General features: G+C 45.6%; 2 protein-coding genes across 3 annotated transcripts in view; both read left to right on the forward strand.

The window, feature by feature from the left end:
• The first annotated feature begins 88 nt into the window (after positions 1–88).
• Positions 89–2,147, forward strand: LOC133378807 (keratinocyte-associated protein 3-like). Its single transcript, XM_061613427.1, has 3 exons — positions 89–607; positions 778–1,176; positions 2,082–2,147. The coding sequence occupies exons 1-3, from the start codon at positions 89–91 to the stop codon at positions 2,145–2,147; spliced, it is 984 nt and encodes a 327-aa protein (XP_061469411.1).
• Positions 2,148–2,633: 486 nt separating this feature from the next.
• Positions 2,634–18,599, forward strand: part of EFCAB12 (EF-hand calcium binding domain 12) — a 31,165-nt gene continuing 15,199 nt past the window's right edge. For both annotated transcript variants that reach the window (XM_061622037.1, XM_061622038.1), the window contains exons 1-5: positions 2,634–2,964; positions 5,165–5,675; positions 7,834–8,022; positions 12,112–12,274; positions 17,780–18,003. In XM_061622037.1, coding sequence (XP_061478021.1) covers positions 2,846–2,964; positions 5,165–5,675; positions 7,834–8,022; positions 12,112–12,274; positions 17,780–18,003 — 1,206 coding nt within the window. In that variant the 5' untranslated portion in view covers positions 2,634–2,845. The remainder of the gene's footprint in view (positions 2,965–5,164; positions 5,676–7,833; positions 8,023–12,111; positions 12,275–17,779; positions 18,004–18,599) is intronic.

Here is an 18,599-nt window from a genome sequence, read left to right on the forward strand (position 1 = left end):
TGTTTTGAAATGACAAAATGATGGTAACCCTAGGCCGCTGAGACCACCTTGGTCATCCTATATGATGGCCCTATTTTGGGAGAAAGACATGGGGAGTGTGTCCCTGTTGATACTCCTGGACATCGTGGCAGCTTTCAGTACCATCAACCATAGTATCCTGGAGCAGCTAGCCAAGCTGGGAGTCAAGACGGGGCCCCAAAGAGCAACTCCGAGCTCTGAGAGGTTGCAGGGTGAGGAAGGGCAGCCACCGCAGGGGAAGGGATTCCCAAGTCTCTTCAGTCCCGGCCCTCCTTCGCACCTCGGTCTAGCACCGCCCTGGGGAACTCCTCCTCCTCTTGGGGGCTTGGTGCCCCACCGCTGGGCTTTCCTTGTCTCCCATGGCACGGCAGTCCTCACTAGCCTCCCTTCCTCCATCCCTGCAGAGGTGGGCTGCAGAGCCCAGCGGCTAGCTCGCAGCGGCATCTCGCTGGTGGTCCTGGGCCACTTGGCCTTGGTGCTGGGGGCCATCGTCCACAGCTCCCTCCTGCACCACGTGGCCCAGCCTGCGCACACCATCCCCTCGGAGTACGCCGTGGCTAATGTCATTGCGGTGGCTTCTGGGGTCTTGGTGAGTAAAGCCGGGGAGGGCCGCTTCAGGGTCCCTGCGCCCACCATGGCTGACTTCGAATGATGGGGAAGGCTGCTGCTCAGCGACCCTTCCTGACCCTTGGGGGGGCTGCCTGGAGCCTGCCTAGCTGGCAGGAGACTAGCATAGCGGAGGCCCTTTCTGTCTTCCAGAGCATTACTGCCGGCGTCCTGGCGATCCTGGTGTTCCGGAGCTTCTCCCACCGTTACCTGCCTTGGATCCTGGTTTTTATCGCCCTGGCAAATGTCCTGATCTCAGGAGCCTGCTGCGTGGGACTAGCACTTGCCATCTCCCTCACTGTTGTCAACGGTGGCCATCATCTCTTTACCGGTTGCAACAGTTCTGCCCTTCCAGCTGATGTCCACACTGTGATAACGAACGAGTGCCCATTTGACACTACCTGCATCTATGACACAGCACTGGTCCTCTGGCTTCCTTCCTTGTTGATGGCAGCAGTGGAAGCCGGTTTGTCTGCCTGGAGTTGCACAGTCTCCCTCTCTCTCTGTGGAACTGGCCCCTCTTCAGCCGCCTACAAAGTGGCCCTGCTTCAGGCAGCTGCCCCACAGGAGATGGCTGCAGAGGAAGGCTCTGAAGGGGAGCCTCACCACCAGCCTCTGATTGAAATGGATGAGGAAGAGTGCTGCCTTTGAGGGTGGAGGGAAGAGAGCTACCCACTTTTGCTGCTAGACTGTCCTTCATGTTCTTGAACAGACAGATGGGCTTGTGTTCAAGGTGCAGAGCTGGCCAGGCAGGAATCTCCCACAAAATGTTTTTTTTTAAGTGTTTTTAAATTTGTATATTTGTTTTTAATGTTTTTAATTGTTGTAAACCACCCAGAGAGCTTCGGCTGTGGGGAGGTATATAAATGTAATAAATAATAATTGTTCCATGGTAGTTTCATTCCGGTGGTGCTTGGGGGATGTTGTTCAGCCCCATGGAGTCTTTGGACCAGAGTTTGGTCTTTATTGCCCATCGTATTTAACATCTACATGAAAGAGCATCACCCAACTTCCTCCTTCAGTAATATGTACTTTTCAAGGAGGAAAGGTGACCACCCACGTCAGCCCATGATGGAGGAGGCAGGGGGGGAAGAGCACCATTGCCACACAGGTGATGCCATCTTTAGAGCAGTATACAAATGCTGACTAGCTATTCTGTAAATTAGTGCAGAACAACCTGACAGTGGTCCATGTTACTGATACAGTAATTGGAACATAGTCCAAAACTATGCATATCTGCATAAAAGTAAGTTTCATTATATTCAGTGGGGCTTACTTCTAGATAACTGTTCACAGGCTTGCAGATTTATGTATGTATTACACATGCTTATTAGTACTACCCTTTACTTATACTCACAGCACCTGTAGCAACCAGTGTGCACTGGAAAGTTCTCCTTACCAAAAGATATTTGTTAGTCTTTAAGAAGCTATAAGACTCTTTGTTGCTTTTGCTGCAGCAGATGAGCATGGCAAAAAAGCTGCAAAGAGTGGGGTGTTTTCAGAATTTAGTAGCTGCAGGATGAATCATGAAGTACTTATCTTTCTACACTATCAACTAATAAAAGTTGCTCTTGGAGATTTATGGTATTTGCTCAGCTATTGTCAACTGCAAAGGCGGCGAAGGCTTTAGAAACAGGTTTAAACAGACAAACCTGGGCTTTGCTATAACACTATGCACACGTCCCATGGACCTCGGCGGGATTTAGTTTTGAATAAGTGTGGATAGGCTCGGACTGCACGCGCTTTGCGGTAAGAGAGCGGGGGAAGTACAAGCTCCAGTTTCCTCTCGGTTTTATGTCCCACGCTCTAAGAATCCCACTCCCAGCCACAAGAGGGATACCCAGTATTTGTAGCCTGGATGCTAGGAGCCATCCACGTGGGATTGGCGCGAATTACTTGCCAGGTTACCGACACAACGTTTGGAGCTGCGTCTCTCGGCCAATCAGCTGCCAGCGGTCGCATCTGTTGCCTTGGTGCCCGCCAAAATGCAACTTTTCCTTGTGCTCTAATGAACACGCGTAAGCAAGAACAAGGCGCTGCTGTTAGGTCTTGCCCTTTTGCTACGGGGCCTCCTGTAAGCTGCACAAGAGAAGGGGAATTTCCCAGCTCTGGTTTCTGTTGTCCCACAGTCCCTCTGCCGATTTGAGACGAGAAGAGAGCTGCAAACCGATCGGACGGGCTTTTCGTGCGGAGGCGTACAGTTGTACACGGAAACAGCCTCATGTCGACCAAAGTGGAACAGATGAGTTGGACAACAGGAATATCAGGGAGTGAGATTGGATCCTGGGAAGTTAGCTCTACCTCTCAACCTCGGTCCAGTTTTGTTCCTTCAACCAGGCGGTTTGTAGATAGCAAAAGGAGCGCTTTTGTTTTCGTTTTTGCATAGATAAGTGTCTAAACGAATTTTTTAACGCAGAATTAACGACTTGATGTTATTTGTTGGGGGATTTGCCTTAGGAAGCTGCACAGGATAGCCAACGTGGTGCCCTCCAGATGTTGCTGGGCTACAATTTCCATCACCCCTGACCATTCGCCATGCTGTTCTAGTATTGTGAGAATTGTAGTCCACAACATCTGGAGGGCTACCTTGATTACTGTCTGACAGCAGCTCTCCAGGATTTCAGATGAGAGTCTTTTCCCCAGTCCTCTGGAGATGTTGGGAATTGAACCTTCTGCATGCAAAGCATGTGCCGTACCACTGAGATAGCTGTTCTCCTCACCTTGCTTTTGTTACCGTTCATCAGGAGTGAGGAACCTGTGGCCCTCCCAGTATGCAACCCCCTCTCCATCTTTCCTAACCACTGGCATTACTGGCTGGGCTGATAAGAGCAAGATGGAGTGCAGGCACATCTGGAGGGCCACTCCTGCCTTTCATAATTACACAAGCAAGAAAACATTAGTTAGCAGAAATGTGGCAGTGAAAGAAGGAATTCCTCTAAACTTATTCTTTCTCTTCTATATAATTTCAATTAGTTTTAGAAAGATAAAATATATTTATTCTTATTTTGCATGCAGAGATCTGCAATCTCTGGGCCAAAAGTTGGGGTAAACATATTCTTTCTTTGTAAAGCAATAAGGGAATAATAATTTTGAATCTTGTAAAATCTACAGTTTGGTTTGTGTTGTTTTGTTTTACTTAAGAAAGAAGGAATATTGCACAGGTATAAAAACAGATTGGCAATCTGAAATAATAGATACAATTTACCCCCTACTCCTTTCTTTCTCACAGAGCATAGTATGGTATTTGGCTTTCATTGTTTATTTACTTATACAAATATTTACTGCTATTCATTAAAAAAACCAAAGTGGTATATATATATATATATATATATATATATATATATATTCACACACAGTAAAACCAATATAAAAATTGAAAATCAGAAATCATTGACTATTGCAGAAATATCTTCTCAATTGCATGCATAAGCCTGGCCAGCATAAAAAAGTGTTCAGTAGGCATTTAAAAGTCAAAACTTCCTGCTATTATACAAAGGCATTTTGTCAGTAAATGTAAGAGGCATTGTGTCTGTAGAATCAGGTTTCCCCAGGCAATGATAGCTGAGACACAGGGCCAGATTCAGGGGCTGGCAACTCAAGCAATTGCCTTTTTGGAGGCACCGCTGGCTACTCAGCTATCTGCTCATCATGTCACAGTTCCCATGGCATGAATAAATGTAGCTCTTCCTTTACAAATCAGTCATCTTACATGACAGTGACACGCATGCAGATTGTGTGTTGAAGCCATGGAATGTGGTGCTCAACTTACAGAGGCAGGAGAGGAGGGGAGGGCAGATATGAAAGCCCTTTATGAAATCTACAAGCCCCAGCTCTAGCCCACTGCAGTTTTAGTCAAATCATCCCCCCATACTTTCTTCTAAAAGCAATAGTGAATAGGGCCATCATAAAAAGTAAGGGGATGGGTTCACTCCCCCCTACACACCCATAAATTATTTTTTTAGTATGTGTTACAAATACAATAAAAATTAAATTATTGCACCCCAAATGGTTTACCTAGAGTGTGGAAGAGAAAGAACTACCCAGCCTTAGAGACGCCCAAGCCTATCTACTTCTGTATGAACCATTATTCTGGGATGTTGCCTTGAGAGCCTATCATTGTACCCTTGGGTAATTGTGATGGAATGATCAAATCCTGTATAGTGCAGAAAAAGCAGAATTAATCCATTTTTGGTGGAAGCTGATTGGAAAGAAGCCAGATCAGCACAATGAATTGTCCAGAGACACTGGAGGGAGTCTCCTCTTTGAATGACGACATTTAGCTCTTTGGCAGTCTTCTTTCCAGCTCAGTCTTACACACAACAAATCACAGTAAACCCCAATGTGTTCAATGCGGCTTACTCCTAAGTGTACATGGCTTTGCATCAGTAGTTAATTTATTGGACGAATGTGGCCCTCAAATTGGAAAAGGTTCTTCACCTGTATTAAAGCGTTATAGGCTTAGCTTTGAAAGATAATTTTAAATAAGGATTGGTTTTATTTTGTGGTTATTAACTTTCTCATCCATTTGTTCTCTTATCAGTGAAAGTGATGTCATATCTAATGAAGGGTTACTCAAAGAATCCCCCTCTGAAAGTCTGAATTGGGTTTTAGAGCACTGCTTTCAACAATACAAACTCAGAGATGCTTATCCACATTTTTTCTTTAAAGTGAAAAAAAGTAGATTTGGTCCCCCCAAATCGCGCCGCCGCATTATTATCGCTCCTCCTATGAGTGGCATGGCTGCTAGCGGGCCCAAACCTCATCCACCAGCACCTTCTGTTCCAGAGCAGAAACCCCCAGGCCAGAGAACTCTGGAGGCAGAAGAAAAAATCTCTCCAGAGGAGGAGGAATTGCGAGAGCTGGAGGCTTGGATCAAGGAAAGAAAACAACTGCAGGATCTGCTGAACAACTGTGTGAACATTGAGAAATGGTTAACAGGAAAACAGCCTCTCAATGAGCAGGAGCAACATGTGTTGGGAAAAATACAAGAAAGTAAGGAAGTGAAGAAGGCCAAAATGGAAACCCTGTTAGAGGAAATGGGAAGCAAAGAGGTAAGTGCAGCTGAAAGCCAGCGTGATAAGAGTATTGGAACCGTTAGGAAACTTGCAAGCTCACGGTGCCCCTGAGAGCCATAGCTGCTCTCTGCAACTCAGCCATTTGAGATTTAAGGTAGTATTGCTCCCTGTAGAATTTTCCTAGGAATAGATTTCTCAAAGGAATTCTCCAGAGAATTTTTTTTAATAAAAGGAAGAACATCTGTTATTTATTGATGAATGGTTATAATGTGTGATATATTGGGTAGAGTGTTGGACTAGATCTGGAAGACCAGCATTCGAATCCCCACTCAGCCATGAAGCTCACTGGGTGGCCTTGGGCTAGTCACTGTCTCTCAGCCCAACCTACTTCACAAGGTTGTTGTGAGGATAAAATGGAGAGGGGAGAACCATGTACACCACCTTGAGCTCCTTGGATGAAAAGGTGGTATATGTTGTTATATGCCTTCAAGTAGATTATGACTTATGGCGACCCTATGAATCAGTGACCTCCAGTAGCATCTGTCATGAACCACCCCGTTCAGATTTTGTAAGTACAGGTCTTCCTTTGTGGAATCAATCCATCTCTTGTTTGGCCTTCCTGTTTTTCTACTCCCTTCTGGTTTTTCCAGCATCATTGTCTTTTCTAGTGAATCATGTCTTCTCATTATGTGTGTAAACCTCAGTTTCATCATTTTAGCTTCTAGTGATAGTTCTGGTTTAATTTGTTGTAACACCCAATTATTTGTCTTTTTTGCAGTCCATGATATGCGCAAACCTCTCCTCCAACACCACATTTCAAATGAGTTGATTTTTCTCTTACCCGCTTTTTTCACTGTCCAACTTTCACATCCATACATAGAGATCGGAAATACCATGGTCTGAATGATCCTGACTTTAGTGTTCAATGATACATCTTTTTAGCAACCCAACAGATGAAACATAATTGCATTGAATAACACTGGGGTCCCTTGTGCTGGGGACTACCTGTGATAAAACATACTTCTGTACTGTTTGTATTATTAAGAACATAAGAAGAGCCTGCTAGCCCATCTAGTCTAGCATCCTGTTCTCACATTAGCCAACCAGATGCCGTGGGAAGCCCACAAGCTGGACCTAAGGACAAGAGCACTCTCCCCTCCTGCAGCTTCCAGCTACTGGTATTTGGAAGCATATTGCCTCTGACCATGGAGGCAGAGCATCACTATTGTAGCTACTAGGCAGTGATAGCTTTATTCTCCATAAATTTGTCTAATCATCTTTTAAAGCCATCCAAGTTGGTGGCCATCACTGCCTCTTGTGGGAGTAAATTTTTGTGATGACCAATGGTTTCTAACAAATACATTTGACAGACTGACTGATTTCAGGTAGTGTTGAGCCAAAATGGAGGTGTTTGTTTTGTGAACAAAATGTCATCCCCCTGGCAATTTTTTTAAAAATATATGTTTTCTTTTACAACATCCATTAACAAAAAAATAGAATAATATAACAAATCAAATGTATACAATATAACAGCAAGGTCTCTCTCACACACACACTTGTGAAAGGATGAAAACCTTTGCATGGGGAAGGGTACTGAGGAAACAAGGAGTTTGTCTCCATTGCCAAGACAACTAGGCAGGGGCAGCTTGGCCTAGTCAATGTGCATTTTGTGAAGGTAATGCACTGTGCATAGACATACATATCTGGATTAACATCCAAAAGTAGACCTTGTTTATTCACAGCTTATCACCAGTGGAATGTGCATTTCAATATGTATCTAAATGAGCATCCTCATCCACATTCTGCCTTGAAACCACACACAGCTGCAGCTGGATCAGAACAACAGACTTGTTTCACAAGCCTGGTAGGCTATGAAACTAGAACCACAGAGAAGCATGACAGAAAGTTCAGCCCAGGTGCTGTCAAGCTAGCCACTTTGCCTGCCTGCTGTTCAGAGTGAGGACAATGGGAATGGTTTGGCTTCCTTCAACCTCATCACATAGCCAGCTCTGATTAGCTGCATGGCACCATATAACATTATGTTCATTGTAGTAGCAGATTGGCTGGTTATTCCCTATTCTTTCACCCAACTTGTTTCTGTTTTGTCAGAGGACTGTTTCTTTCTCACTGGAATAAAGTTGACAATGTCTTTTTACATGTGCATTTGTTTTGTTGTTTTTTTGCTGTCTTTCAGGATTTGACACTGAAGAAAGCAAGCAAAAATGTAATTCCTCTTATTGAGGGTCCCTATCCTGAGTCCCTCATGACACTGCAGAACCTTCTGCACAAGCAGAAACTCAAGCTAGTGGACCTCTTTAAAAAATCAGACAGGACCAAGACAATGAGGTTCAGGAGAGCAGACTTCATTAGAATAATCCAAGAGGTAGGTGGGAAAGACTTTAACTGGGTCCATGTTTAGGATAGATAGATAGACAGACAGACAGACAGATTGTGTGTGTGTGTGTGTGTCTGTGTGTGTGTGAGAGAGAGAGAGAGAGAGAGAGATGGTAATTGATTCTTGGTAATTGCTCTTCAGCTATGGTAATCACATATGCAGCACGTGTTCACATACATGATTCCTCTTACAGTTTGGAATGTGCGTGCAGAAGGTGACTTCCATGTGCTTATGCTCTTAGCCTGATCAGGGCACATGTCCACTGCCTTATATGATTTTACTTTCTGCTTCATTGCATGTGCAGTAGAGATGCTCAAGGATTTCACTTGGTCAGCATCAGAACTGACCTGATTTATTTATTTATTTATTTATTTATTTATTTATTATACTTGTATATCGCCCCATAGCCGAAGCTCTCTGGGCGGTTTACAGTAACTAAAAACAAATACAATTTAAAATACATCTTTTAAAAAACAATTTAAAACAATTTAAACATTTAAAACAATATAAAACACATGCTAAAATGCCTGGGAGAAGAGGAAAGTCTTGACCTTGCGCCAAAAAGGTAACAGTGTTGGCACCAGGCGCACCTCGTCACACAGGTCATTCCATAATTTGGGGGCCACCACTGAGAAGTCCCTCTCCCTTGTTGTCATTCTCCAAGCTTCCCTTGGAGAAGGCACCCGGAGGAGGGCCTTTGATCTTTAACGTAGTGTACGGGTGGGTTCGTATCGGGAGAGGCGTTCCATCAGGTATTGTGGTCCCAAGCCGTGTAAGGCTTTATAGGTCAAAACCAGCACCTTGAATCGAGCTCAGAAACATAAAGGCAGCCAATGCAAGCGGGCCAGAATCTGTTTTATATGTTCGGACTGTCTGGTCCCTGTTACCAATCTGGCCGCTGCATTTTGCACAAGCTGCGGTTTCTGAACCGTCTTCAAAGGCAGCCCCCCGTACAGTGCATTGCAGTAATCTAATTTAGAGGTTACCAGAGCATGGACAACTGAAGGCAGGTTATCCCTGTCCAGAAAGGGACGTAGTTGGGCCACCAACCGAAGTTGGTAGAAGGCCCTCCGTGCGACCGAGGCTACCTGAGCCTCAAGTGACAGAGATGGTTCTAGGAGAAACCCCAAGCTACGAACCTGCTCCAAGGGGGAGTGCAACCCCATCCAGGACAGGTTGGACATCCACCATCCGGTCAGTAGAACCAGCCACTAGCAGCATCTCAGTCTTGTCTGGATTGAGCCTCAGTTTATTAGCCCTCATCCAGTCAATTGTCGCAGCCAGGCACCGGTTCAGCACATTGACAGCCTCACCTGCAGAGGATGAAAAGGAGAAATAGAGCTGTGTGTCATCAGCATACTGATGGCAATGCACTCCAAAGCTCCAGATGGCTGCACCCAATGGTTTCATGTAGATGTTGAACAGCATGGGGGACAGAACTGACCCCTGCGGAACCCCATACTGGAGAGTCCAGGGTGCCAAGCAATGTTCCCCAAGCACCACCTTCTGGAGGCAACCTGCCAAGTAGGAGCGGAATTACTGCAATGCAGTACCTCCCACTCCCAACTCAGCCAGTCTCCCCAGAAGGATACCATGGTTGATGGTATCAAAAGCCGCTGTGAAATCAAGGAGAATCAGCAGAGTCACACTCCCCCTGTCTCCCTCCCAACAAAGGTCATCATACAGGGCGACCAAGGCTGTTTCTGTGCCAAAACCAGGCCTGAAATGGATCCCGATAATCGGTCTCATCCAAGAGTGTCTGGAGCTGGCCCGCAACCACTCATTCAAGGACCTTGCCCAGGAATGGAACATTTGCCACCAGCCTATAGTTATTAAGATTTTCTGGGTCCAGGGAGGGTTTCTTCAGGAGTGGTCTCACTACCGCCTCTTTCAGGCAGCCAGGGACCACCACCCCTCGCAGAGAGGCATTAATCACCTCCCTGGCCCAGCCAGCTGTTCCATCCCTCTAGCTTTTATTAGCCAAGAAGGGCAAGGATCCAGCACAGAAGTGGTTGCACGAACCTGTCCAAGCACCTTGTCAACATCCTCAAGCTGCACCAACTGAAACTCATCCAAGAAATCGGGACAAGGCTGTGCTCTGGATACCTCACTTGATTCACCTGCTATAACGCTGGAGTCTAAGTCCTGGTGGATGCTAAAGATTTTATCCTGGAAGTGCCTAGCAAATTCATTACAGTGGGCCTCAGATGGTTCTACCATGTCCTTGGGGCCAGAGTGTAATAGCCCCCGGACAATTCTGAAGAGCTCCGCTGGGCGGCAGATTGATGATTTGATAGTGGCAGCAAAATATTGTTTTTTTGCTGCCCTTACTGCCCCTAAATATAGCTTACCATAGGCACTTACCAGTGTGTAATTGCATCCACTAGGAGTTCGTGTCCATCTGCACTCAAGCCGTCTCCGCTATTGTTTCATCGCTCTCAACTCTGGGGTATACCATGGAGCCGTACGAGCTCTACACAGGAGAGGGTGGTCAGGAGCAATCATGTCAACTGTCCGGGTCATTTCTGTATTCCACAGCTCAACCAGGGTTTTGACAGGAGCACCAGCCCTATCAGCCGGAAAACTCCCCAGAGCCCTTTGGAAACCATCCGGATCCATTAGTCTCTGGGGGCGGACCAACTGAATAGGTCCCCCACCCTTGCAGAGGGGAAAAGCCACTGTAAGTCTAAACTTCAGCAAGCAGTGATCTGTCCATGACAGAGGGACTGATGTAAGGCCCCCCCACATTCAGATCACCAACTCCATGTCCAGTTGCAAAAACCAAATCTAGAGTATGCCCTGCTACATGTGTTGGGCCAATGGCATATTGGGACAGTCCCATGGTTGTCATGGAGACCATGAAATCCTGAGCTGCCCCGGATAAGGTGGCCCCGGCATGGATGTTGACATCCCCCAGAAACAACAGTCTGGGGGATCTCAACAGTACACCCAAGACCACCTCCGTCAGCTCAGCAAGGGAGTCTGTTGGGCAGCGGGGTGGGCGGTACACCAACAGAATCCCCAGTCTGTCCCGCTGACCCAACATAAGGTGCAAACACTCCAGACCAGTAGTCACATGGACAGGGTGCTTGCAGAGGGAGGTGGAACTCCTATAGACCACAGCAAACCCCCCTCCCTGACCCTCAGGTCTACCCTGATGCTGAACCAGGTACCCTGGTGGGCATACCTGGGAGAGACTGACTCCTCCCTGCTCACCCACCCAGGTCTCAGTTATACATACCAGATTGGCTGCCTCATCCACAATTAAATCACGAATGAGGGAGATCTTATTATGCACCGATCTGGCATTTAGGAGCAGCATCCGGAGGTCTGAGAGCTGGCTGATAGGGCAACCAACAAACCTGCGGGTGTGGGGAGGACCGGAACAAGGCACAGTCGTTAACTGCCTGGGCTGCGTTCCCCTTACCTGGCAAGTCCTCCTCACAACGCCATATCTCCCTCTATCCGTCACTACGCTAATTGGGGGCCCCTCAAATCTCCCCACTTGGCTCTGAGTCCTCTCTCCCAGGCACATGACTCAAGACCCACAAAAAGGCAGACAAAGCAGGAGCCACCTCAGCCAGCAGCTTATGTATCCCCTCCAAAGAAGGGACAGGTGGAAGAAATCAGCAGTAGCTGGCTGAGTATCTGGGACCTAGTCCTGCAAGGCGTGGCAACCTGCAGCACAGGAGTCCAACAGGGAGAGGGTGGTGGTAGTGATAGCCGAGCAGCAGCAGCAAGCAAGCAGGCAGGCAGGCAGGCAGCAACGGCTCTCCTTCCCTGGACGGTGGTGGTCCCCTTTCTCCTGCAGGCACTGGGATTTGTATTTCCTGGACTAATAAACCAATCAAAGCACAGTTAGCCTTCAGTTTTCACACTTCTTTGGCAAAACAGTTCTTGGTTCAAAATATGACAAAATGTGTATTCTATGATAATATGCAGAGTTTGTAAAATACGTACAAAGAATAATTAAAGTATTGTAATAAGTAGTGGCTGTATCTCAGATTTGTGGTCACACCTCTTCAATCTCACTGTGATTAGACCTGATTGCAATTTTGATTTCATACTCATTTGTAGACCAAGGTGCCAATCAGTAAAAGTGACCTGGAAGATGTGATCATCTACCTCACTTCTTCAAAGAAAGGGAATTATATAACCAGTGAAGATCTGGTTGAATGTCAGAGAATATGGGTGGACAACATAAGAGAGCAGTGGAAACAATCTAAAGATTCAAAGCCAGGTAAACAAACAATTGTGATAAAGGAAAGTCTAGGAGTTCTTATAGGAATATCTTGCAAAAGATGTGGCAACCTAGATCAGATTAACCCTCCAGTGTGTAACCTGATGCCGCAAGCACTGAGTGTAGCAATTTATGCTGCATGCCAAAGTGTTCTTTATAGCCTAGCTGACTCAAGTTGGTTATCGTTTGGAACAAAAGGTGCATTGGACCTACAGCTTGGTTCATATCTGAAGAATCCTAGTAGTTCTTTTCACCTCTGACAAAAAGTGATCATCCAGAGTAAATCTTCAAATAAAATAATTGAGGCACAAGGGCATTGAGTGACGTAACTGAGCCAACCAGCAAGTCAGTACCAGAGGAAAGAGTTCATACTCAAGTTTTCTTTTTTGAAAGATACTCCACTGACCAAAATGTTCTAAGGCTGCAATCCTAGCCCCTGGCAGCAACAGCAGAGCTTGATGGAGCAGCACAGCCATGTCCTGCATTCACAGCCCCATGCTCATGCTGGCCAGGATGGAAGGTGGGGAGGAAAAAAAGCACAGCAACAAGGCTCATTGTTGTCATGTGGAGGCAGGAGGGCCAGCTCAGGATCTAGTGGATCCTGTGCTGGCCCACCTCTACCCCCAAAATGCTCCACTTAACGGGTTTTCTTTGGTTATTGCTGGAGGGAATAGCGCTAGAGGTACCGTATATTCCGGTGTATAAGACGACTGGGCATATAAGACGACCCCCAACTTTTCCAGTTAAAATATAGAGTTTGGGATATACTCGCCGTATAAGACTACCCCTGCTTATGACATGCCATTCTTGCCTTCGTATCGAACAAGTTTGTTATTCCAGATAGCGTAGCTAAGTTTCTTGTTTTTTGTTCGTGTATTCGTTTCCCAGAGTGTGAAGGTTTTGTTATCTGTCTATCCTACGTTTCTTCCTTCCCTCTGTCTTGTGTTTGACATCGTTTGTCTCGTTGTTCCTGGGGAATTCCTTGGGGGGGGGCCCTCCCTTCCCTGATCCTTTCCCCCAGAACTTTAGCCTACGGCTCCCAGAGATACCGCGGCTGCGGTTCTCGCTCTCTAAGGCGGCTGCCTTAGTCTCCTTTTGTTAAGGGAGCTTACAGCTTTCCTTCTCGCCCAGTGGCACTCCTCCGCCCTCGTTTAGCCTCGCAGGAGCCGCTGCTCTCTGCCGATCCTAACGGCGATTCCGGGAGACCGTGGCTGCGACTCTCCCTCGCTCAGCAGGCGGCCGCAAGTCTAATCGAGAGCTTCCGATCGCGGCTCTCCACCTCGCGCCGCCTCGCTCTCTCCCTTTTATCGCCGCCTATTTTGGCGGCCCCAGAGCCTGCGGCTGCGGCTCTTTCCCTTGCTCTGCCTCCCCCTCCCTCCGGCTTTCTGCACGGCAGTTAATTACGCCGCGACGACCATTGAAGCCTGCGGCTGCGGCTCCGTTTAAATTTGTAGTCCAGCAATGCCCACTCTTGCGAAATAACTACCGTATATTCCGGCGTATAAGACGACTGGGCGTATAAGACGACCCCCAACTTTTGAGAAGATTTTCCTGGGTTAAAAAGTCGTCTTATACGCCGGAATATACGGTAGCTTCTACCTGCTGTTCAAGTGCTCCTCACCAGTGAGGCTTCCCTGCAGATGGTGGAGCTCTCTCACCTATGGAGGACCTGCAATACTGAGCAAAGGAACACCAACACCCCATCCTGTCTCCTCCAGCACAGTGGACTGGGGGTTTGGACTGGTCTGTAAGTTATGTTCTCATTTCACAAGAAATGACTGTAGTTAAACACCGTTAGAGTCGTTGCATAGATTTTAAAATACAAATGATAAAAGAGCTAGGAATGCAGATTTTTCCTCCTTTCATTGCTTCTGTCACAATAAGAAAGTTTCTGAAATAAGAACATAAGGGCATAAGAAGAGACCTGTTGGATCAGACCAAGGGCCCATCCAGTCCAGCATCCTGTTTCCCACAGTGGCCAGCCCAGATGCCTCTGGGAAGCCCACAGGTAATCGCTCCCCCATGCCCCCCCTCCCCCAACAACAGCAGGTTAGAGCACCTTTTTATGTTGAAGGCTGTATGTCCTCTGGGGTAATCTGGGCCGCATGCCAGTAATGGGTGGAGCCAGAGCCGATGATGGGCACAGCCAGACAACAGTGCTCTGGATTCACAAATCTGAAATAGAGGCCATTTGTGGCTTTTTAGTTTAGAGAAAAGGCGAGTAAGAGGTGACATGATAGAAGGGTATAAAATTATGCATGGCATGGAAAGAGTGGATAGAGAGAAGGTTTTCTCCCTCTCATAACACTAGAACTTGTGGACATTCAATGAAGCTGAATGTTGGAAGATTCAGAACAGAGAAAAGAAAGTACTTCTTCACACAGTGCATAATTATAGTACGGCATCCGCTCCCACAAGAGGCAGTGATGGCCACCAACCTGGATGGTTTTAAAAGAAGCTTCAACAAATCTATGGAGGATAAGGCTATCAATGGCTACTAGCCACGATGGCTGTGCTCTGCCTGCGTAGTCAGATGCAGTATGCTTCTGAATACTAGTTGCCGGAAGCCGCAGAAGGGGAGACTGCTCTTGCACTCAGGTCCTGCTTGTGGGGTTCCTATGGGTATCTGGTTGGCTACTGTGAGTACAGGATGCTAGACTAGATGGGCCACTGGCCTGATCCAGCAGGCTCCTCTTATGTTCTTACCATCCTGCTTCAGTTTGCACCAAAGCTACCTCAGATTAGTATTTCCAATCATGTGCAGAAATACCCAGAAATAAGCTCCACTGTCTTTTTTCTTTCTGAATTTAGCATGCTAAACATACATAAACACGTGTAGATATATGAGAGAAGCCCACCAGTTTGTTCTCAGACAGATGAGGGGAAAATGGTTCCCATATCACATGTCCAGTAAATTTATGTCCTTTAATTAATTTTTATCCAGTAAAATACAGCTCTTTCCAGTTGGTCTGAAAGAGCTAGTCGGGACAATTTTAAAAGCTGGGGGAGGGAAGGAGGAGCAAATAGGAAGGAAGGAACCTTGACAGCAGCTTCAGGAGATGTCGGGAGCAGCATAAAATAAGAATGCATTCCTTGGGTTGTCCACCTGTGATTAAGAAGTTTACAAAGAAATCCTACTTAGGATCTGGGAGGTGGAGAGTAGTGGATTCACCACCATATGTGGGGCCCTGTCAATTCCTACTGACCGGGGGGGGGAGCACTTTGTTTGTTTGGTCCTTTTTGCTGTGCCAGGTCCAGGCTGGCAGAACAGAGAGGTGTGGATCAAGCGTCTCTCTGGGAGCTGCAGAGGGTTAGGATCCAGCAGATCCACGGCTGGCTGAGTTCCATCCTGGTCATGCCCTGTTTCGAGGCTGTCCATGGCACAGAGGCCAGCAGGCAGGAGCATCCTCTGAATCCTACCGAACCCACTCCAGTTGGGAGGGTCAGAGTTTAGGACTGCAGCTATATTTATTTAGTTATAAATCACTTACTATTTTTAAAATCTCTATAAACGGTGTACAATATAAAAACAAGCTATCATTAAAACAAAAATACAACATAAAACTAATAAAAATAAAAAATAAATCAAACAAATTCAGGGGATTGAAAGACATAAAACAGGCTATGCTCTTATGGTCTCTAAATCTAGAGCATTAGCTGTCATGATCAATAGTGGCTGAAACATGTATTCTCCACGAATTTGCCTAATTTTCATTTCAGTTATCTTAAGGTAATGGCCATCATCCCATCTTGTGGGAGTGAATTACATACATGTATCATGTATTTTTTGAAGAAGTAATTTTAAGTTGTACTCAATAGGACTTAATTCTGAGTAGGCATGTATAGAATTGTGCTGCTAGTCACCTTTTTTTAAAAACTAAATTTGTAGCCTTTCCTTGTAAGGAAGGTGCTCCAACTCACAGATCATTTTGACTGGCCTTTTCTGCATTTTTCTAGCTATGGATCTCAGAAATGGATATTCTAGAGCTGGGAAATATGCAGAAAACCCAAATTTCTGCTGGGAATAAATGTTCATTAAATAAATGTTTATCCTTCCTAGGTGACATTTTCATGGATCTTAAAATGTAGGTCCTTGTGTCTCTGATTTTAATAAGTAAACAGGTAATATGACTGTTTCACACTACACTGGTCAAAATTGGCTATATTCGCATGTAACAGAAGGCCAGACTTTCTGGCTTATTGTGGCTTACCACGAATGAGCAGCGTGCTGGTGAACACAACCCAATGGTCCCACTTTGCTCCTCTAGCACAAATGGGATAAACAAACCAGAAAACTTTGAATTTGTGTTACATCCAAGCCAAGGACTGTGGTTCATTGCTCCCTGATAAGCTATGAAAACTAACCAACCTGAAGCAATAGTTTGTTGTTGATCATGCTGACTATGGCTTTGTTAGGGAATAACGAACTACAATCCCTGGCTTGGACATAACATGAAAACCAAGGCTTCTTAGCATATGCCAGGGGAAGAGCTATTGGACAGCATGCACAAGTATGCTACTTGTTCCTGGTACATTCCTTATTGGTATGTGCAAATGCAGCAATTGTTTGGGGACTTAATATGTATGGGAGAGCCAGCAACATTCATATTTAAATAATATGGTTTAGCTTTCTGTATTTATTTTTAAGAGATGTAGACTTTTTAGTTGTAAAAACAGTTTAGATAAATGCTGATCATTTGGGATGTGGGTGCAAATTCCACTTCACCTTGAGAATCACTGCAGGGAGAAGCCATTTTTTCTTATATCATGAGGTCCTCTGTGAAAAAAGTAGGAGCCAGCATGATCTAGTGTATCACCAACATGTCACCCCACTGCTGAAAGAATAGCACTAGCTACCTATTAGCTACCAGGCTAAGTTCAAGGTTCTGGTTTTGGTGTACAAAGCCCTATACAGCTTGGGACCAAGATACCTGAAAGATCATCTTATCCCTTATATACCCAGTCGATCACTATGCTCTGCAGGTGAGGGCCTCCTGCAGATACCATCTTATAAGGAGATCCGTTCCGCACAACATAGGAAGTGGACCTTTAGTGTAGTGGCACCTACCCTTTGGAATTCCCTTCCCTTAAATATTAGACAGGCACCATCTCTGTTATCTTTTTGGTACCTACTGAAGACCTTCCTCTTTCAACAAGCCTTTTAAATAGAGACCTTATCCCAGTCTGCATCTGTGTTGGAATTGCTTTTTTAAAAAAGACGTTTTTAAATACATTTTGTTTTAATATGTTTTTAAAGATGTTTTGTTGTAATATATATTAAAGTCTGTTTTTATGATGTTTTAGAGTGTTTTTAGTGCTTTTGTTTGGTGCCCTGGGCTCCTAAATATAATAAATAAATAAATGATAGTGTGAAAAGTTGCTAAGCTTTCAGGATGCCAGGCAATAGTTGCTTGGTGGTAGTCATGGTGATATGTATGGGAGTATGTGGATTTTTGACAGGATTGTAACCCAGTTTTCCCCTTCCTCCCCTTCTGAATGAAACAGAAGAATTTGCACCTGCTGCCCCCAAAACAGCTTCTGTTCATAGGAAAAGTCTTGCACCTATTCGTAGCAAGGCCAGACTTTCATCAGCTTGTGCACCATGTGAGCCTAAGTTAATCCAGTTGGAAGTTCCCCCCATCAATACTGAACCAGACCGCATGCATCTGACTTACAATCAAATGGAAGAGGTTGGGAAGAGATACAAGGAAATGAGGCGGCAGCTGAAGGTACTGTGCTTCTGCAGCATAATGTTATTCATTTGTTCTTTTGCTTTGAATCATAGGAGCTGACTAAGAGCCAGTTGTTTAAAGCAAGGTTTGGCCATAAAATTGTATGCACACCTATGTGTGTGTGTTAATATTTATTTATGGATTTTTTCTTACATTTATATCCCACTTTTCTTCCATTGTAGAACCCAAGGTAAAGTATATGTGTCTCTCAGGTGATGTCTCATCCAGGCACTGACCTGATCCACATGTGCTTAGCTTCAGCAAGGTGGTGGCCTCATGTGCCTTCAGAGTACAATCAGTGATCCCTCTTTCAAGCCACCTTCAGCTCTTGAAAAAAAAAGTTATCTCTAGAACACCTTCTTGCTAGTGCATATAGAGTTGGCTCCAGAACTGGCACTCCACAAACGGAAAGATGCTTTCCATTCTCAGAAGTGAGCTGTATCCAATGAAGGTTCCCACTATGCTAACTGGATGCTTGTGCAGATGGAAGGCGACTTTCACCAATTTCTTCTTCCCCTTTCAGTCCTCAGCACCACCTCCCATGCTTAACCCCCTACCTTCTGAAGCAGATTTTCAGGGCCATGTGGGGCTGC

The sequence above is a fragment of the Rhineura floridana genome, chromosome 3, assembly GCF_030035675.1.
Source record: "Rhineura floridana isolate rRhiFlo1 chromosome 3, rRhiFlo1.hap2, whole genome shotgun sequence".
Taxonomy (NCBI): domain Eukaryota; kingdom Metazoa; phylum Chordata; class Lepidosauria; order Squamata; family Rhineuridae; genus Rhineura; species Rhineura floridana.